The sequence below is a fragment of the Macadamia integrifolia genome, chromosome 4 (assembly GCF_013358625.1).
Source record: "Macadamia integrifolia cultivar HAES 741 chromosome 4, SCU_Mint_v3, whole genome shotgun sequence".
In the NCBI taxonomy this organism is placed as follows: domain Eukaryota; kingdom Viridiplantae; phylum Streptophyta; class Magnoliopsida; order Proteales; family Proteaceae; genus Macadamia; species Macadamia integrifolia.
In genome coordinates, this window is record NC_056560.1 from 942248 (window position 1) to 965043 (window position 22796).

At 37.2% G+C, this 22796-nt stretch overlaps 1 protein-coding gene across 1 annotated transcript in view; it reads left to right on the forward strand.

Moving 5' to 3' along the window:
* Positions 1–7650: 7650 nt before the first annotated feature.
* The window catches only part of LOC122076868 (protein CTR9 homolog), a 47394-nt gene continuing 32248 nt past the window's right edge, over positions 7651–22796 (forward strand). The window contains exons 1-9 of the mRNA XM_042642472.1: positions 7651–8080; positions 10203–10269; positions 10441–10635; positions 11649–11749; positions 12053–12106; positions 19759–19875; positions 19980–20043; positions 20173–20387; positions 20529–20613. Of these exons, the coding sequence (XP_042498406.1) occupies positions 7940–8080; positions 10203–10269; positions 10441–10635; positions 11649–11749; positions 12053–12106; positions 19759–19875; positions 19980–20043; positions 20173–20387; positions 20529–20613 (1039 nt within the window). The 5' untranslated portion in view covers positions 7651–7939. The remainder of the gene's footprint in view (positions 8081–10202; positions 10270–10440; positions 10636–11648; positions 11750–12052; positions 12107–19758; positions 19876–19979; positions 20044–20172; positions 20388–20528; positions 20614–22796) is intronic.

Genomic DNA, 22796 nt, shown 5'->3' on the forward strand with positions numbered 1-22796 from the left:
ACTCGGTTTCGGCGGATCGATAGGATGGTAGCCCTTGGCCCCAGGTGAGATGTGATAACTGAGAACTCCAGACCTTTAGCAAAAAGGTTGACTCAGGTTTTTGTCTGAAAGGTCAAAAGGTTCACGATACGCCACTGAATCACCACGTCCTTCATCACCCCATTCACATTGATTCAGTTCACTGTATCAGATCTGGGTTCCAATAACAGATATATATCGATCTGTAAAGTATCGAGCGTTTTTGCTCTCAAATATATCGACATGTTTCATGCTAACGGGTGGCATGTAGGATCTGGTTTCTCTTGTTCTACCTTACCATCAATCTAGTATTAGCGTTGGTATTGGTTGATATATATATATATATATATATCAATTTGATATCAATTCCCAAACTTGTCCACCGGAGATGGATTTTTTTTCTCCTTTACACTATTAACAAATTAAATTAATTAATTTACGGGCAAAAAATTGAGTATGCCTTTGGGGCGAATACTTATTGGGCTTTTGGGGATCACTTGAATACCGATATGGAATCAGAAATTTATCGGGCATCTGCTAACACCGATACGGATCAGCCATCGGTATCCCGATTCTTTAAACCACCGGAAGAGTATGAAGTATGAACATAGCCAACGAAAGTCCACGGCATGCAAGGGGTCATTCCGCCTTAAATTGCGTGCCCCTCTCTTTCTTCGTCTCTATCTGTCAGAATTCAGAGAGTGTCAGAAAGAAAGAATCCATTGCTGCCCCTGTTTTGTTTCTTTCTGTGTGCTAATGCTTTCTAAAGCTTCAATTTATTATTATTAAAATGAGTTTTGTTTTGACGTGATCGTACGCCGTCTGTGGTTTGCAGAGATAAAATTTAGATATAGATTCGATGGGGTCAGGCTCTGGGTCAGGTCAGACCAACCGGCGTCACTGCCTCAGGGGTGAGCTCACGAGCGAGTCCCAACGAGTCTCTCCAGTCACTTTTGAAAGAAAACGGCTGGGAACCTAGAGCTACCCTCATTGATACTTTGAAGTGACTGGAGAGAATCAAAAGCTTTTTTTTTTTTTTTTTTTTTTATGAAAGGAGAGAATCAGAAGCCACATGCATCATTGGAGGTATGGTCCATTTTAAATGGGTAGTAAACCTGGCGGATTCTCCAGAATGACAGTCTATTAAGTGAGGCTGTAAATGGGCAATGGGCCTACTCCTCTTCCTCCCAATACACAAAATCTAGAGGACAAGATACTCGCCACCTTCGTCACACCTTCCTTTTATGAAGGTATAGTAGTAGTACATAGACTTCAATTCTGCCCTCTCCAGTGATGACCCCAGTCCAGTCCTTTCTCTCTCTCTTGGGCCTCAGGCAGCCAGACGAGACGAGCCAGGCCTTTATCAGTCCTCACAAGTCACATACATGATACATACCACCCCAGGCTAGGCTATAGGCTAGAGCTAGAGCTAGAGCTAGAGCATCTTCTCCTCCCTGCATGCGCTGCGGGCGGTTCCTCTTCCCTTCCCTTCCCTGCCTCTGCTAGTCTTTATGTAAGGCTGTAAGCCGAAGTCCCTCAAGATTCCCGACCATTTCCTACATAAGATTTGGCTTTGGCCATGTCCAAAGTCCATCCGATGGTGCCCACTGCCCAGGCTGAGGGATGGAGTCATGTGGGGGATTCATGGGACGCCGAATCTCTGTCCCTCCTGAGTCCTACCTGGTACTTTTATAATGGTGTATTTATGACTCTCTCTCTCTCTTTCTATCTCATACAGTACGTAGCCATGCATGGAAGAAGGTGATGTGAGAGTGTGAACCCCCCATCCCTCCCATTTACTGCTCCTTCTGTATCTGCAATTCCAGAATGACACATACCAACCTTTCCTCTCTCCTGGTCCAGGGGTTGCAGGAACCAATACTGATTCTTGACGTTTGGGTGGAATGAAAATCCAATCTTACCCATGGTGACTGGTAAGACCATTGATCTGTTGTTGCCCTGTCGGGAAACTTCGTCTCAATTTTCATCGCTTTCATCATCATGTCTTCTTCCTACCTTCCCTCTCTCTCTCTCTATCTCTCTCTCTTTTTCCACCCGTCCGGTCCCTGTTTCTGTCTTTGGCATTTGCCTTGTCTTTATTGTTTCTCTTTCCTCTCTCTTATTAGCATTGAAGGATTTGGGGGGAAGGGGGTAGGGTTTTGACGTTGATGGGACGAGGATTCGTACCCGTTTGGCCTTTCTCCCTCCTTCCCTTTGTCGTTGCATGGCATGGCATGGCATGGCATGGCATGGCATGGCATGGAGGATTTTTTTTTTTTTTTTTTTCTAAAGGGTTGTCTTTAGAGTGGTATGCAGGCCTGGATATGGCCAAACGAGGACCTTGCCACTGCCTCTAACAGCTAGCTATATCTGTCACCTGTGGCCTCTGGGCTGTGGGGGCTGTAATCAAAGTGGTTTTAGCTTTCATGGTTAAGAAGGAATTTTCCGTTTTTGTTGGGAAATTAAGATGGGATTATAGTGAGACAAGAATTCGTATTCATATCTGTTTAGGGGCATCAATTTCTGATTAAAGGGTATTCACTATTCAGATTCAAATTTAAATTATTTAAAAAATAATTATTTAATCTAATTAAATAATAAATTAATGATTTTGAAGGTTTTTGAAGTTTAGAGAACTTCTAAAGAATAAGGAAAATAGCTGAGACAACTTAGAAAGATGAATTAAATGCAAATTGTATTCATTGAGGGGGGAGAAAGGTCCATATTACATAAGTCACAGAGTAAATGGATAGTCGAAAATCTGAATTTAATTCGCATATGTATCTATTTATGGTTATTTGAATCCAATCAAAGAATATACAAATTCAATCACATCCAATTCAAATTCGACCCGTATCCGATCTATTTACCCATAATCATACATACACAGTATGTGACAGTCTAAGGCTACGTTTGATTGAACTCTAAAAATTTTATTCTATTGACTCTTATTTTTACTAGTAAAATTCTATTTGGCATGTTTGGTTCAATTCCTTGTTCTCACAAATTGAACGAATGCACATCTCACCACGAATCAGCAATTGAGATCATTTTAAAAATGCCATGCCAATCTCTCTTGCTAGATTAAGAAGATAAATAGGCAAGTATTAATGTGAAGAAATCGACCTTGATAGATCCTGATTCCAATTGATTTGACACAATCAATTCATGTCAAGATACCCTAGAACCGTTGATTTTTCAAATCTAAGGACCAATTATAGAATTCTTGGAACCAATTCCAGATTGGTAGGGACCAATTCGATCACTTATTCCTTAATTTGAGATGCTACTAAGAGTGGGGCCATGGTAACTCTCCACCACCTCATAACAATATAATGCAACATCGATCAGATCATACCAACAATTCATAGCATTCGAATACTAAATATTTTAATTATTAATTTCATGGGACATATTTCTTATCATTTCAACCGTTGGATGGATGGAGAGAGAGAGAGGATATATATATATATATATATGTAATATTATTTTTGTTCGGTTGGGTTTCTATTTACCAAACATGGCCCCACAAACAATTGTAGGTTTATCGTAGAACAGGGTAAAATGATTCATGATCGATTTGTAATTCGATCTTGTCCGCCTGGTTTCGATGTATAAAATAGGAAATAAATGAGAAGATTCTGATTTTTTCATGGGTTTTCCGCTTCTTATTAGTTTATTATCTTTTTGATAAAGTTATTGGTTGATTATCTCTGGTCCATTTTTGCAGTCAAGTTCAATCCAAATTTTTGTTTTGAATTGGAAAATGCATTAGATCGGTTTGATTTGATTGCAAATCGGTTTCAGACTGTCCGACGGATTTGGGCTAAACTTTGATAGCCTAATGTAGGTCTAATTGGTCCCTTTTTTGTTTTTTGTGGGTGGGGGTGGGGAGATAAATTTGCCGGATTTGCATGAGGCAAGGAGTTCTCTACACAAACCATTGTTCAAGGAAGTAGAATCCGTGTTTTTTAGTTTGATAGAATTGATAGAAATCAGCTTGAACCTTAGAAAAAAGTTTGACTTTTTTTTTTTTTTTTTTTTTGTAAGTGGAAAGCAGGGAATCAATAATTGGTTGGAGCTGAATCTCATTAGATCTAGCAGGATCAGATACTTAAAATATGGCAGAGACACTATTTTCAACTATTATAGATGATCATGCTAGTGCGTGCTTTTTTGTATCATGCAAATTATTGTATCAATCAAGCGCAAGAAAGTTGAATTCATGACCTCTTAATTGTGAATTTTAATCCTTGTCAACTGAATAGAGCCATCTAAGGCACCCATTAGATTGACAGATCAAATTTTGTGGGTCTAGAGCTGATAGATATTTGCACAAGGTCTTTGACCAAGCCTCAATCACATGCAGTCATGGCCCACCTTTGATTTTCCACACATGGTCGGTTTTACCTAAACACATCCAAGCCCAAACCCACCTGTTCCTTATAAAAGGATTTGAGGCTATATGGGCTCTGTATTGGGCTTTAATGAGAATTATAAAATCTAAGCCCCGTTTGGTTGCAAGAATAATTTAAACGGAAGAGAAGTGAAAATTTCATACTTAAAAAATAAATGTTTGTAAACATTATCTCATGTAATCTAATGTTATTGTATAAACTATTTTATTTTTTTAATCATATTTAGTAATTATACATTTTACATGTAATTTTTATTTTACATATTATAGCAAAGGGTTTTGGATGCAAAGTAAAGTGAATTAAAACCCTTTGTTATAATATGTAAAATACAAATTATATATAAAATGTATCATTACTAATTATAATTAAAAAATAAAGTAGTTCATACAACCACGTTGGATCACATGGGGTAATGATTATAAATATTTATTTTTTAAGTATTAAAATTTCACTTCCTTTTCCTATAGATTTCTCTTGCCTTGATAAAATCTAAATGCCACAACATAATCACTTGCAGCCACTCTTTTTATATTTAGTTTGTTTTTTTGTATTCTTACCCATGTAAATATGTTATGAAATTGGCATGGTCACCATCTCTCAAATACTTCATGCCCATTGTAAACTTCTTTTTATCCTTATGTCGATAAATAAAATTTGGGAAAAAGAAAGCTACTCACTTGTTTTATCTACATCTAGGCATAGTAGGTGCAAAAAGGTTGCGCTCCCCCCATCTCATGTGTTGAATGTGTCTCCGCACAAACTACCATTGGTTTGTGTGTTGACGCAGTAGCCACGCAATAGGGTGGCACTCTCTTGCCTATAAAATCCCCCGGGGAAAAAAAGGTTATGGCCTTGGGTAGATTAAGAATGGGCTTACGAAGTGTTAGTCTCGAGCAAGGCAGTAAGGTGGGTAAATAGGTTTCACTCGTATAGGTTTTTTTTTTTTTTTTTTTGTTGCCTTTATTTTTGCTTTTTTTTTGCTTCTTTTTTTTTTTCTAACAATGAATCCCTTGAAGTTGCCTGATTTTACGATTCATGCCTAAGGGTAAAACCCCCATTATATGCAGCCACACTAAACCCATGTGAATATGAACATAATTATTACATAAATAAATGATTATTTTTTAAAAGCAATTTCATAGGGCCAAGCCTTTCGAAATGTAAAAGGCATTCATTGATGAGGGAATTTCAATCCAAATCACAATTTTGATAGTTGAAAGATCCAAAAAATAGAAGATGAGGACCAAAGCCATTCTTCCTCGTTAGGTTTGAGCAACATCTTGGCTAAGCTTTGAGAATCCGTTCAAATCGTCATAATATGCCATCCCATATGCGAAGCTTTCTTTTTCCCTGCAACAAACCTTTAGTCACCACTTTTAATTAGTAGCTTGCCAAAGTATAGTTGCATTTTGCAAAAATAAAATGCCATTAGCCCATTTTGTCAATGGGTAGCTAGCAAATTAAACTAGGATAATGTAAAGTGAGAAGTAGTGGAGAAAATTGCTAATTTAGGTCAATCTCATATGGTATATAGATAATAGCACTATTAGCCTAATGAAAATTAGCAATATTTAAATCAGATATCCATTGGTTAACATGCTTTACAATAAGTACATGGTTTGCCTTAAACCATATATGCTAACAGCATAGTTCCCATGGGACCAAATAAAATAGATATAAAAAAAAAAAAAACAAACAAACAAACCACACACACACACAAAATCGTCTATCAATTTTTTATAACAAAATATATGATAACATGTGTAATATGAGAGATTGATGTATGAACACAGAAGAAAATCCGTTCTAAACCCCAATGGACAAGTAGCTCAATCTCTTGGAGAATTCACACCGAAATAAAATATGCCAAATGGATTCATAGTGAGAGGCACAAAAGGCACGTGAGTCCTCAATAGAGAGCCAATTGCAAAGAGTATCCTCAACAATAATACCATTGTGAAGAGTCCGCCATAGAAACATCTTGAATTTAGGGTGGATGCATAGTTTCCAAAGAAAATTATTTCATTTAGGAGGAAGCCTATTTTAAACCACCACATGTAAGGTATATCAATAGCACGGATCATAAAAGGAGTTTAGTAGTTAATTTGGTTGAAAAGTACCCCTCATTCGATAAAGATCACCTCCACCAATGCTCTTTAAATGAGAGGGGCAACTTAACAACCTCATTACCGAAAATTTATGGTAAGAGAGCATTCAATAAATTAACATTACAAGTATTATTAAGGATAAAGTCTTTCACCCCAATAGAAAGATTTACAATCAATTTCAAAGGAAGACATTAATTAGGGATAGAAAATGTTAAATGATCAACCAAAGATAAGGATTATTTACATTCTCGATCTGAACACACATTGTTTTCTGTAAAACATGAATGACGCTAAGAATACTCTTCCATGACCACTAAAACCTTTTGATAAAATGTTGATCAATAAAGAAAATATCTAGCTTCCATAAAGAACGTTATTATTTGATATCAACCTCCAACCCATTTTGAATGACAAAGCATTGTTCTGAGTGGATGCATCATGTAATCCTAAACCCCTTACGTTCTTTGGAGAGTAAATTTTACCCCATGTGATGAGATGTAATTTTTTCGAGACATCAATATCTATATTCAATAAACATAAATAAATAGAGTCAAGCTTCCTATGAATATTGAAAGGAAAAGCAAACACCAATGCACACATATAGGTGTCGATGTTATTAATATTAACAAGATCAATACTAACATCAATATGCACCTATAGATAGGGATGTCGAAAAAATGGATCAAACTAGGTAAATGACCCAATCTAAACTGAAATAACCTGGTATAATGACATCGAAATCGAACTACACAAAAAAAGCATAAGAAACTAGCAATGAATTCAAAACTGACTCAAAATCCAGATAGAAACTGAAACCAAACTGATGTACCCCAGATAAGAAATGAACTGTCCAAAACTCATTACAAACCTTTTTTTTTCTGAAATATTTATGGTAACTCCAACCTGATCCAGACTGAAATTGAACGATCCGATAACAAACCGATACTAATCCGAAACCAAATCGAATCAAACCAAAGCCGAAAGTTGCTTATTGACCTGGTTTCGGATTCACCATTCCCACGGGGTTCAACCCGACCGACCGATTTAACCTATATAATATTGAGATGAAATGAGATTCGGTGTGACAATGGACCAGAGGACCCGGCTCATCTTGCTGGTTATGTGCACCAGTCGGGTTTAACGACTACCCTCTCTCGGCTCTCTCCCCCCTTAAATTCTTCGTACTTTCCTTCCGATCTTGAGGGCCGGACAGTGACGATCGAGCTGGTTCCTATTTCCTTCAAGCTTTTATGGCAGTTGGCTTCTCCACGAAGCATCTACTGGTTCATCTACTCGCTCGAGAAAGAGACGAAAAGGCTAGGGTTTCTACTTCGTTGTTGATATCTTTCTATCTGCCTTGTCCGAACTACTGGAATTATATGTTTTTTTGAATCAATGGCGTGTGTTTACATTCCTGTACAAAACTCCGAAGAGGAGGTTAGGGTTGCTCTCGATCAGCTTCCGAGGGACGCTTCCGACATTCTCGACATCCTCAAGGCCGAGCAAGCTCCCCTCGACCTTTGGCTCATTATCGCGGTTCTTCTCTGATTCTCTCTTTCTTTCTCATTGCGTAATATGTGCTGTCGTTCTCTGTTTCTATCTCATGTTTTTATGTCTTATTGGTTACAACGAAGTATGTGTGTACGTGATTGTTGTTAGTTATCAACTCGATCGCAGGCATATTTGCAGTATTTGAACTTGGACATGATTTTGGTTGAACTGACAATGATTCTGATTGTGAAAACATTGAATTTAAAGAATGTAGCAGTGAGGGATGATGGGACCTTTAGGAATTAGGATTAAGGCCCAATTGAGTTTGATGCTTGGTGAGGCTGAATCAATTTCGCTAACTGTGGAGTTTGGGGTAATCTTTTTCACTGCTCCTAAAATCATATGAAGTATTTAAGGTGGAGTACTAGCACATTGTTTATGCCATAACTAGTTTAGAAGTGTAATCCAGAATTCCTAACATAGTTCAGTTGTGAGGAAAATGTTCAACCCTCTCTCACCCGGCAAACTCATTGACATAGTTTTTCATGTATCATTAACTATCCCCTGGACCCAAAACATGCAGTTATTCTATCTTTGTCAGTCGATCACTGCTCCAACATATATTTATTCATTCAATGCTATGATTGTCTTCTACAATAGTATATCTTCTCGCCCATTGACATAGCATATATGGCATGAACTCAACAAAAGTGTCTTTTTCTCTCACATTTATAAGCTGTTAATCTGATATAACTATCATCTAGTCGATTTTCCTTCAACAAACAGTTGAAATAGGTTTAAAATCTGATGTCCTAATAATTTATCCAAAAATAAAAAATCTAAATGTATTATCGCATTCCTGATGAATGATCTAGGGTGGTTTCACAATTTATGTTGATGTCTAGACATGATTTGTGGATTCTAAGGCTATCTAGGGCTACTAACAATAAATAAGTGGTTGCATCAATGAACAAATCAAGAGCCCAGGGGAGAGGTTCTTCTGTAATTTTCCCGTAGAGGTACACATATATATATTTCTTTTTTTAAACTTTTTTTTTGGGGGGGGGGGTTGGCTACAGATCTGACCTTTTATTGGAAGAATAATGTGCCACAGATAAATGTTGTATTGATGAAACACACTCTGAAATGTTGCCTTACTGCAATTTTCTACCAGAAAATGAAATTTTGACCTAGATTAATTTAAATTAAAAAATATGCTATTTAGAAGTGATTGCGAGAAACACACTTTTAGAAAGTACCCATCTGAACTAAGGGTAAAAGGTACAATTATGTGCCTGTCATAGCATGGAAATTTAGTGAATAGGGCTGCTGGTGGACCTATTGTCATTTATGTTTGAGGTTGGATCTTTATTTCCTTTTGGAAAAGTGCAGGAAGAGGTCCCTAGTTGCTATGTTCCTTCACACAACAATTGATGTGAATCAATCCATTAGTATATTTAGGAGACGTATAAGGATCAGAGTCGAATCAAATGAAGGGAACATACTTCTACCTTAGTTGAGAAGCATTGGTTCATATAAATTTGAATTTGTAGCAGTACTGGGAGTGCTAGTTGATTGGGAGCTTTGTTTGATTGTATTGCTATCTTGTGCTGATGTTGTGGTTCTGTAACGTGAGGATCTCACTATCACTTTAATCATCATCACCATACAGCCTGATCCCAACTATTTGAGGTATCCTCTTCACCTCAGTACACCAGTCAGCATCTCTCTTGTCATTTTATGGTCTTGAACTTGCACAATTTTATCCTCTTGTCTTGATATTGTTGTTTGTTCAACATGACCCAACACATCTGATCTTATCCATCCTAAGACCTGCCGTTCATTCATTTCACCTAATTTCATCCTTGCTAGTCCTTCTGTTCAGTTATGTTAGCTTCTATGAACATGTGTTTTTTTCTTGATTGTCTAATGTTTAGCTCCTTAAAATGGGGTTACTATTCTTAATATCTTATTTTTGAATATTGATCTTTCCTATGAACACTTGTGTTCTTTTTCTATGGGTATTCATATATCCATTTAGAAAGCATAATAGCTATACTTTTTATTGTTTCTTGTACTTTACATTGGTTGCTGGATGTGAATAGTTTTTCCCTCATACTTGTATGAAGTCGCTGGTATAATTTGTTTTCATTATTGGGTTATGCAGAGGGAGTACTTCAAACAGGGGAAAACTGAACAATTCAAACAAATTTTGGAGGAAGGCTCTAGTCCCGGTACTCTTCCTTCTCTTAGTATATGCAGCCCTTTTCTTCAAGCATATCCATTTCAAAGCAAGATGCCGGTTTCTGTGGTTGCTTGGCCTATATGGTTTATGTTCATGATGCCTTGCTCTTGGTTCTTAAAAAAATTCTGATTCTTTGGTTCTGGCATTTTATTTGTTGCAGAAATTGATGAATATTATGCTGATGTAAGATATGAAAGGATTGCCATCCTAAATGCTTTAGGCGCCTATTATAGTTATCTTGGTAAAATTGAGACAAAACAAAGGGAGAAGGAGGATCATTTTATTTTAGCCACACAATACTACAACAAAGCTTCAAGAATTGATATGCATGAACCTTCTACATGGGTTGGGAAAGGTCAGCGTCATTCACGTTTGTATGATCTCATATGGCTATCAGGTTATGGTGAAATTTTGGATGTTCCCATGTCTGCATTATGTGTTTTGCTTAGTTATCTAAATATAGTTACTGTTTTCTTGTTCTGGTTCTGCTCTCGTCTCTGCCCTAATCAGGTCCTGCATGGTTTTGTAAGTTTCTATTGTTTCTTTAAGCCAAACACCCAGCATATGATCTGAAATAAATATTTGGTTATCATTGGGGAAGGTAGAGTCTTTGTTGGTGGTTTGATGCCTTTTAAATCAGAAACCAAGCAGTGGTTTTGATGAGGAAGGACAAAATGAACGAGAGGTGTTCTCTCTATAGACAACTGGAGAAGACCAACAAGGGTTTTTTTCTTTTCTGAAGAAATTTTTGGTTGTGATTATAGAGTCATATATGTCAATTTGGAGCTTGAAGTTCTACTGATCTTAACAGTGGGGTGAAACATTTGATTTGAATTAAATTTTAATATTTAATATTGTGTTCAATTTTCATGTGTAAATGTTTCTATATATATATATATAAATATAGTTTTTTTTTCCCACTTGATTCAGGACTATTGAAAAGGGTGAAAAGGTTTGTTTTGAATAGGTTTTTGCATCAAGCTATGTTTTCCCTTACTCTGCTCGCCTCCTATGGATTGCTTGAGTGTAAATAGGTATGATGCTTGCTTTGAGTGGCGACCCAGCAAACTACTTAATTGTTTAGTTTAGCGTGACCCCCAACTCTAAACCAAGATTCAAGGCCTCCCAAACGTATTGCAAACAGACAAGTTATTGCACTCTCTTTAATCGCATCCCAAACGTAATTGTACTCCCTTCAATCTAGCATGTTATTGGGCTCCTTAAATTTTGTTTTTTTGTGTGGCTTCTAATATAATTTTGCATCTTGAGTCTTAGAAGTAGCTTTATTGTACAGTATGAGTGGATTCAAAGATTGTTCTCAGTGAATATAATGATACATTAAATTCATTTTTTTTTTATTGATTACAGGTCAGCTTTTACTGGCTAAGGGTGATATAGAGCAAGCCTCTGCTGCATTTAAGATTGTACTGGATGGAGACCGTGATAATGTTCCTGCTCTTCTTGGTCAGGTATATTGGGTTGTTCTTTCTTTTAGCGATCCACATTGTTTTTTCATATATTTATTCCCACATTGATCAAGTATCAATGTGTAAGATTCCCTTTTTGGGGGGGGGGGGGTGGGGGGAGGAAGGAGGGGTGGGGTGCTGTTTTTTACCAAGTATTTGATAGGTTCTATTTTCTATCATACAAACCAGAATGCAGAATGGCCTTTGGATTTGAATTATAAGTTCAAGTCTATTAAGTATGTTCTGATTCTTCTGTGTTTTTTTCTTTCTTTCTCTTGGTTGTTAAATGAATTTCATTTATTGCAGGCTTGTGTTCAATTTAATCGTGGTCGTTTCTCTGATTCATTGGATTTATATAAGGTTTGTTTGCTCTTGTTATCTACCTATTTGGCAGATTATTTATTATCTTCTCAGCATGTGAGGTACCATATTTTAAAAGGTTGAAGTTATTCAATGATTTAAAGTTCATATATGTGGGCTTATGGTTCATGCTCTAGTATGGTTGGTGAATAAATTTAGAACTCTTTTAAGTGTTAGCATGGAGAGCACTTATCATCTATTTCCTTTTTACTTTATCCATATTCATCTCTGTAATGTTATCTCCATTCATCTTTGCGTTTTCCTCCTCATTTATGAACATATGTAATGCAATCTGAATATCCAGATTATGGATCTCAGGGATCTCAGATGCAAGCAAGCCAAATGCTCAAATTGGTGATCAGATTTAAGATAAAAGAAGCAACTGCGTTGTTAAGAGAAGAAATCAGATCGTTGGTAGGGGAGGGAAAAGAGATGAAATCGATCTTATTGAGGAAGAAGAGAAGAAGTGAAGAGAACAAAAGGGAATAGTGGAAAAGAGATTTGGGATACCCATCCTATATGCACTGCTCAAAAACACCAAAACTCTTAAAAAAAACTCATATTCTTTACTCAAATTATCCTTAATTGATGGGAGCATATTCCATATATAAAGACCTAAAATTCCTAAATTGACTCATAATCACACTTCTACACTCAATAAAGTAAATAAACTCAAAAAAGAACTCTATCTAGCTATTAAGTATTTTAATCTATTTGATAAAACCTTCTTAAATGTTAATTATTTTTATTTAGACTTAGATCCAACTGATCATGGTGAAATGGGCATCGGGTCATCTATCTCATGCACTTGTGCTTATTCAAATAACCCATGTGGCAAGGAAATGTGACCTTATTAGATAAAAGAATTTTCTTTGTGACACTTTTAAGGTGTCAAATGTAACCTTATCTTTTGCTCTTTCAAAATAATATACAATTTTTTTCAATTGTTACCCCAAAAAAAAAAAAAAAATCCAATAAGATCAGTAAATATATGTATTCAAAAAATATGCATTCATTATTTTAGTTAACAAAAAATAAATATAATGATATAATGATCAGTCACTTTCAAATTACTTTCGAAAATAATATTATACCACGTTATCAAAAGAAAACCATACTATACTCATATCATAGATAACTTTTGAGCCTTAAAAAAAAAAAGAAAAGAGACATGGAGCAGTAAAAGATGTGTCAAGTTCTAATACATCTATAAAGGTTTTATCCAGAGAGTCCCTTACTTCCTTACATAAAATATATCACAAAGCTTTTTTAATGTTACTAGAATTTTTTCAACAAATAAATTAGAAGTAATTTGCTTACAACTTTCAAATAGAGGAAGCAAGAAAAAGTACAATATAAGGACTTCCTTGGAGGTCACCCATATATTCTGCTAAATCAAGTGTGTTTCTAAATTAAAAAGTTTCATCTTAATGAATATGAATCTATAAGATGATTGTTAGATTGAATACTTCAAACGATAGACAAGAGAAGGTGTAATATACTATATATTTATCATAGTAAAAGAGAAGAACATTGTGGTTTGGAGGGTAATATTTAGGAACAAAATGTAGACTAAGCCCAATTTCTTGATCAATAATATCAAGCAACCTAGAGAATGAACATTTTGTTTACCTTACCTTGGCTTAGTAGGGGAGTTCTAGTCTCTGTTTGACAAGATTGATGAATCACTAACTAATAAGATAAAGTGTTGTCCTTGTAACGTTTTCATCACATATGAGCTAGCATCTAATCATTGTGTAGATTCAAATTAGTCAAATTGGTTTGTAGATCTGAGATAAAGGAAGCAATTGTGTTGTTAAGAAAATAAATCAGATCGATGGAAGAGGGGAGGTAACAAAGATGAAATTGATCTTCATAGGAGGGAGAAGAGAGAAGAGAATAAAAGAGAGCAAAAGGAAGGAGATTTGGTAATACTTATGAAAAGTAGGGTCAATGGGAGTTCACGCATAAGCATCAACAGGGGTGGGATTTTTGCCTTTCATGGGGGTAGGATGGTCATTTCTTCCCACCTTGTGTCTGGGTGTAGGTGCTCTGCTCTCGGACAATTATTTTTTCCTAAAAAGTATGACTTTGGAATCACCACTAAAGCTTACGGTAATGGAATCACCACCAATCTCAACCATGGTTCAATATCTCATTTTTTTAAAAGGCAAGACGAGATGCATAGCAAGATAGAAATTGTACAAAAACTCGACCGAGATATCTAGCCGAGATCTTGCCAAATTTTGCCAAATCTCGCCAAGATCTTGCCAAATTTTGCCAAATCTCGCCAAGATCTCGTCTATCTCTACTTTTTTGGAGAAAAAACACTAAGGAGCAAGGATTTTGGTGTTTTTGCTTGAGGGTCTCCATTCCTACACTCGTTGAAGCTTAAAGAGTAGAGAATATTACCTCCTCATCCACATTTGGAGTTACTTTTCTTATATTTGATGTCTTTTAAATTCTTATGATTATTTTGTATCATGTGTTGATTGTGGAATGTGGATTGTGGAATAGAGCATACTAGCCTAAGGTCCAAAGAGTCGGAGACTAATTACGTAGGGTACGAAGTCAAAGTACAATTGTAGGTTTGATTTTTAAAAAACTGATGTTTCCATTGTGTTTAGAAGGCCTAAAATAGGGTAAATACCAACTTTCAGGGGCTACAAAGACCATATAGCCGCCGAGACCAACTACTTAGTCGACCGAGAAAAAATACATGATCTCGGCGAGATCTCTCTTTTTTGGATTAACTTGACGGGGGGCGAGAGAGAGATCTTAAACCTTGATCCCAATCTATTGATTCACCACAACAAGGTTGCCTTTGCGTAACCACTTAACACTCAAAGGCATAAGCCAATAACTTTTTCATTTCATCTCATCTTGGCATCCTCCGTTACAATATTACAATGCTGAATTAAAAGACCAAAATCAAAGAAATAGAAACATCAAATTGTCAAATTTAGTCAAATTAAATTTATAATTCAATCTTCTAATCAAATCTTATTTAATCTTCATTCATAAGAATATTCCAATAATCAAATCTTCTAGATATTCTCCTCTCCATGCAAATCATATGGGCCCATGCAAAGCTTCATTCAATCTTCTACAATATCCTCTGTGCAAATCTCCTCCAAATCTTCTAAAACAAACAATGAATGCCAAAGTAGAAATTAACTACTTAATCCTGTACCAGACTCAAATCCCTAATATTTGGGCTTATAGGTCCATGGCCCATATAAACCATTAGCCACTCAAATTAAGGCTAACTTAAACAAAACTTAGACGATAAGTTCAATTAGACCCAATAAGCTAAACCAATCCCAAAACAACAAGCCCATCTTCTCTTCTTGCTGGAATTCTGCGTCAACTCTCCTCGTTTTTGTTGAAAAAAAAAAAAAACCTCGTCCATGACTAGTGATGCTGAATAAGATCTGTATGATCAGATTAATTGGAAGTAGATTAGGAGAATGTAGCAACCATCGATTTCATCTATTGTGCACTCGTAGCTCTGTTACCAAATAATGTAGAATCGATCTCGAACCAGGCAAGAACCAATGGGAGATCAGTCGCAGCAAGATCGCAATAGGGACAAATCGGTATTGGTGGTGATTCCAATTAGACCTTACTATGGTGATTCAGTAGGTTGAGTATGGTGATGATTCCATTCCTGCAGGCCAAGTGATGAAGTCTTAGTCATATCCTTTCCTGTTTCTTCTTTCATATGTATAAAAAAAAGAGTTAAAAAAAAGTTCCGTTATCGACTTATGTTTGTCCCATGTGATCTTGTTACGATTGATCTCCCACTGGTTCTTCTCTAGTTGAGATAAATTCTACATCAATTGGCATTAGAGCCGTGGTCAAAATTGGCCCACAACCCTCCAGCCACCTAACACCGATGATAAGCTAAATGGCTTAAGGGAATACAACGAATGGCATGACCCTCAGTTATCTTATGATTGGTTATGTTGTTTAGATGATTACTTTGACTGTTTTAACTTGACAGAGCTACGAAAGTTACAATTAGCTCATGCCAAGTTGATCGGTCTTGCTCGTGAATGGTGGAGGAATCACACGAGGAGATTACAAAGGATTGTTGCAACCATTACCACGTGGGGAGAGATGAAAGTGTTCAAGGTTAATTACCTATCCTAGACATTCAAGGCACGCTTGTATGACCAACTTAATTCTCTATGGTAAGGTGCACTGCGAATAGCTGAATACATAGACCAGTTTGATGCCTTGGATTCATGTACGTGTGTTGAGGAGGATGATGAACATCTAACATACTACTTCAAATTGGAATTGAGGCTGGACATCCAGGATCAGATTGGTGCTGTTGATATTTATGACTTTCGGGATTGCTTTCAGAAAGCCTTAGTTGCAGGGAGTTACTAAAGCCTCATATGAGACAATGTGGCTTCCAAGCCAGGGAGGATAGTAGGTGTTCAAGCATTGTTGTCTTGGGTAGCCAACATATCGCTTTATTACCAACCCTAGTGGACGACCCTTGGTACTACTATGACCACCAACAACAAAGGGAAGGCCTATGGATAGTAGTTCAACACTTAAAATGTTTTTTTTTTTTTGGATGATTAAGAAATTCATTACCAAAAGAAGGGGGAGGGAATATACAAATACTAAGGCAAGAGGAAATAAAAAATAACAAAGCCTGACAAAAATTGCCAAACACTAGGCCAACACAAGAGACCCTAGCTGACAATGCGGAAAGAACAAAGGGGCACACCCCTACCAACCAGACACCACTTCTACTTCATTAACAAGAAAGAGAAGTCGCTCAAAACAAGCAGACACTTGTGTCTACTCCTAGTAACTTTGGCCGTTTTAGGAGGGCGAGGACTACGCAGAACTAATTTGGCTTGCGTCCCACTTTGATTTTTGGAGGGAATACCCAAATATCGCGACGATTCTTAGAAGTGGGAGGACTCGCCCAATCCATGTGCACAACTTTCGGGCTGGAATCTATCATGCAAATGGTATTGTTGATGGGATTGTCACATTGGAGGACCACAAAAAGTTCACCAGAGAAGGATGGGGCCTCAACAAGGGGAAGATCGGGCGAAGAATCGCAAGGGCAAGGGATAGGATCACTCTTGAGGTGTGGGGCCACGATGTATCACGCTAGTAGCTATGGCAGCAGTCGCACTGCACTCAATCCTTTAGTTGTCAGGAGTGTGGACATTTTGCAAGATTCTGAACTATGAGACAGAAGTTCAATGCCGTGCTTTCTAGTACTATTGAGGAGGATGATGAAGTAGAGGTAAACAAATCATGCCCACCCGATGATGATGCTTGACATGTTTATAAGGGCGGTGAGGATATTCAAGGTGTCGACCTTATATGTCCTGACACCATTGATAACCGACAAGATGAGCTACACTTGAGAAGCCAAGGAGCTAGGCACTACAATAGAAGTTGAAGTGGAGGTTGACAAGACAGTTTCAGAGAACTTAATAGATGCACTATTTACAGCTGAAGCTGAACCTGAAGTGGAACACATTGAGTTCGTAATTCTACCCAAATTCTTTTGAGGGGAGAGGGCCACGTCTTGATGAGTACATTCCTAACTATCGTGGATGGCCGGAATACTTTTATGGGTTGAAGATAGACATGCACCACACCAAGCTTATCCCTGTACTTAATAAAACTTGAGGACGAGTTTCTTCAAGCTGGGGAGAACTGATCAAGTACAAGGCTACCGTAGGAGCAGAAAGAACCAGGCTAACTGATTTTCGACCTGGTTTCTGGTTCTGACTTGTTGCAGGTTCTGGAAAAGGTTCTGGTATAGACCAGAACTAGTACTTATCTCATGTGTGGACCATGGTGTGGGCCATAGATGTGACGTAAGATCTATTTATGCTGCTGGAATATTCTGTGGAGGCTAGTTAGCAAGTTTCTATTTTGTGTTAGGAGTTGTTTCTAATTTAAGGTGCTAGATCTTGAGTACTTCCTATTTCGTAGTTGCTGTTTGGGGTCTAGACTTTCTGATTTCTTGTTACTTCAGTTGTTAAGGGTATCTCATGACATGGAGAGTTTCTGATGTTGAATGTAGCAATAACTTTTTATAAATAGAAGGAGGGCAGCTTCCCCGGACATGGCTATCGATTATTTGGTGTCTTCTTCAATGGAGCAACAGCTCCTGTGGTGAAACAAGTGCAACCCAAGGCGGTGAAGCCTTACCTAGCCTTTGGTGGTGAAGCCAAGCCATTACCATCTTTCCTCTGTCTACACTCATCTTCTATTTCCCCTTATTCTTTCATACGATGGTTTAAAGTATCTCCGGTACGATACGATGCCCCTCCGATATGTATCTTAAATTTAGTCAACCGATACGGCGATCGATACCGATACGGCGATCGATACCGATACGGCGACCGATGCCGATACTTTAATCCTTGACCTTTAGCATATCTTAGCGTATCTCTGATACGATATGATGTCCTCCGATATGTATATTAAATTTAGCCGACCGATACCGATACTTTAATCGTCCTGTCAAATTCCAGTAAGCATCTTTTTCCCATCGTGGTCGTTAGTAGGTAATTTTTATCCCTCTTTGGGTCTTATTATTATATCTTTAATATCTCTTTGTTGGTTAGTTTTCTGCAGGATTCTCCTATTTTTTCCCTACTGATTTCTGTTTTTTAATCCTATTCTAACTGTGGCTTGGTCACATTGTTTCTCCCTATCTTGGCATCGGATAGGGCTCGAACTTTAATCAAGTACTCTCCCCGTGAGTTCTTCCTTAAACCAGAACTGGAGGCCCATCTGATGTCTGGTTTGTGTGTTAACCTTGTTTCTTTCCTGTTTCTAAAATCCGACCTCCTATAGTTTCTATTTCTGTTACCTGTTGTTCAGCAGATCCGACCAGTGATTCAGCTTGATATTTGGAGGCTTAAACAACCTATTTAGCCTACTCAGCTCTAATTTCAGCCTCATCTGACCCTTAATTTTGACATATCAAAGCTCTTTATATTCTGTCTCATTGTGATTCTGTCCTGTGTGGTTTGTTGTCAAGTAATCTGTCCTACAGGTTATTGGTCTTTATCATTTGGGACACAAATCCCGTATCCATTTCTCAACAGCACCGAAACTCTTAAAAAAACTCGTTCTTTACTCAAATCGTCCTTAAAGACCTTCTAAATTGACTCATAAAAGGATTCCTAATCAGACTTACACACTCAATAAAGTAAATGAACTCGAGACACAACTCTAACTAGCTAGTAAGCCTTGTATTCTACTCTAACTCAAACCCTTGACTACTGATCCTGTGTACTAACTTTACCCCCTCTTTATAGGCTTCTATAGACCCGTTACAATAAAACAAAATATCCAAAAAAATACAAGGCACAATCTATAATATTACTACCCAAAGATCAACTTCATTCCATTAGACACCAAATAGATATGGGATTAATGCCTAATGCATCTGTATCAATATGATATGTTTTATATGTTCATTTATGAAAGCAGTTTGAGCTTAAGCTTCATGCTTACTTGCTCTAGGCAAGAATGGTTCTTTTTTTCATGCCGTAAGCATTTGATGACACTGTTGATATACTATTTGTGGACATAATCTTCATCCTGATTGTTGCAACTGACTTATTTTGTATGTTTAAACTTCGGTTAAGAGGGCATTGCAAGTGTATCCTAATTGCCCTGCAGCTGTAAGGCTTGGTATAGGCCTTTGTCGTTACAAATTGGGTCAGTTTGACAATGCTCGGCAGGCCTTTCAGCGGGTATTGCAGGCAAGTTAACTGTCATTTCTTTAATATATCCTATTTATTCATGCATCAAAAGTAGAAACTGAACTCATTCAATGAGGTTATGTATTTTGATTTTGTAATTCTAGTTAGATCCGGAAAATGTTGAGGCTCTTGTGGCACTTGGAATCATGGACTTGCACACAAATGAAGGTATGTTACACAGCAGTTTATAATATGATAATTTTTAGTGTGGAGTACTTTTAGTGCTGACTAGCTTTTCAGTTTAAGTTTCATTGCAATCTTATTTTCTGACCATGAGCTTTCTTTTGATCTACATAGCTGATGGAATTGAAAAGGGCATGGAAAATATGCAAAAGGCTTTTGAGATATACCCCTACTGTGCAGTGGCATTGAATTATTTAGCGAATCACTTTTTCTTCACTGGTCAACATTTTCTGGTTGAGCAACTTACTGAGACTGCACTTGCTGTTACCAACCATGGCCCAATGAAGGCACATTCATACTACAATTTAGCACGATCTTACCATAGCAAGGTCTGGAATAGCCTAGTCAGATGTTTATGTTGGATGCTTCATTTCGCTTTGGGATTTCATCCTGATTTTGTTGCTACAATAGCAAGTCTGATGACCTTTTGGTTATGCCAAGGGAAATAATGTTATCATATCTGACTGCAGGGGGATTATGAAAAGGCTGGCTTGTACTACATGGCATCTGTCAAGGAAATCAATAAACCTCATGAATTTGTGTTGCCCTACTATGGTTGGTATTTATTTTAACAATTGGAAATTTATTTCATAAAAAATGGAAATTTATCTTGTTCTACTATCTCTGGTTGCGATATTTGCATGTTATTATGCTGGCTATACTTTTATTATTTTAAATCACGTTTTGGAATATTTTTGGGTAGAAGCCATGTTTACATTAGTAAATGTTACAACTGCGTATCCTAAAAGCTCAAGCTATTAAGTAAGAGCGACAACAATGTATATAAACACATGACAATATCCCCCTGAACATGTAGGCCCCACAACACACATCGCTCTTCACATGACACCATCATGCAGTGGCGCCATCACATGGCACTGAGGGGTACAAGGGCACAACAACACACAACACAAGCCCCTCGCACTTGCTACGGTTTATTACGGATTGAACACCCGACCTCCAGGCTTTAATACCATGTGACAACTGGTTGTTCCAAAAGCTTGAGCTATTGAGGGTTATTCTTATGGACACCTCATGAGGTGTCAAATTGATCTTAACCGGTGTTTTCTACCCTTGTATTCCATTCTACAACGTTTCAAAAGTGAAGGGATAAGAAGTTAATACTATCTTCTTCATCCCTTTACGAGTAAGCGTGGCTGCACAACCCGTTTCCTCATGGCATTTCTGCCAGTGGACGAAGAGAATAATAGAAAACCGCTTGAAGAGTGGTAGAGGCCATCTTAAAGATCATAAAGGCATTAAAAAACTAGCGATTGTTGAGGTGAGCTTCCCCTCTCCCCTCTAATACACACCGCTCTGCACGTGACACCATCACTTGGTGGCGCCTTCATGTGGCACTGAGGAGTGCAAGGTGAAGGGGCACAACAACACTCAACACAAGCCCCTCACACTTACCAGGGATCGAACACCAGACCTTCTGGCTTTGATAGCATGTTATAGCCGCTTATCCCAAAAGCTCAAGTTATTAAATAAGGCTTATTCTTGTTGACATATTTGAGGTGTCAAATTTCTCTTAACCGGTCCTTTTTACCCTTGTATTCCATTCTACACCAGTGATAGTTGCGGTTTTGTTAGGGTATTGTTGACATATGACCTGCATTCAGATTTAGCAGCTTCAGAGGGAAGGATGGGAGGATGGTTCTCCCGTCTTGTTGCTTTCATCATCTTCTTTGTCCAGGAGCTATTTGACATGGACGACAAGTTTCCCTATGAAGACTCACTTTCACCATGGCTCCGGTGGGTTACACCATAGTTAGCAAATTCGGATTCGGGAATTATTTGGGTGAAGAATTATTCGGAATAATTTGATTGGTTAATTTAAGGGTTCGATAAAAAAAGTGGTAAAAAAAGCGGACAAAATAAAAATTGGATTTGGATTTGGATTTGGATTCGAGAATTATTCGATTACAAAAATAAAAGTCGGGCAAAAAAATTGGATGTTATTTTTATAATTTATTGTATCTGTTTTATTTTTTAAGTAATTAACTTGATATGTACACCTAAAAAGAGAAATATTTTACTGCATAGACCCACCAGTTATAACAGTAACCATTTGTTCAGGTTTTCACCATAGTTTTTAAGGCGGTAAGGCGACGGAGGCATTTGAGGGTCTTTCGGAGCGCCTTAGCCATAAGGCGGGTATAAAGTGTCGCCTTATCGACTAAAGCGTTCCTGTGTAATTTTTTTTATAAAACCAATCTATTTGGCTAAAATCCTAGTTGAATCCTATTACTCATATGTTAAATAAATATTAAAGGTTCATATTCATACCAATGTAAGATATTCATTAAAAAAACAAATCAATAAAGTGAATAAACTAAGTTCATCTTCATCAATCATCAATCATCAATCATTAATCATCATAACATATTAACATATAATATAAATACATAATTATGAAACAAAATTATAAATATAAAGAAAAGAAGACAAAAAATACAAGTATTTATTATACTTACTTCTATGATGCCAAAATGAGTGCCTAAGCCCTAAGGTCATCCACTATATTTCTACTTCTGTCAAGGATGAATGAAGCTCACCACTGCCGAAGCAAACTGGTCACCTGGATCAGTGGTTCTTCCTTGTTCCTTGATTCCTTCTCAAAGCCCTTTCTTAAAACCCTTGACAAAATCCAAACCCTGTCTGTGAATCGTGTTTTTATTTTGTTTATTTTGGTTATTTTTGGTGGAGTAAAGCTGATCCCATACATCTCAAGT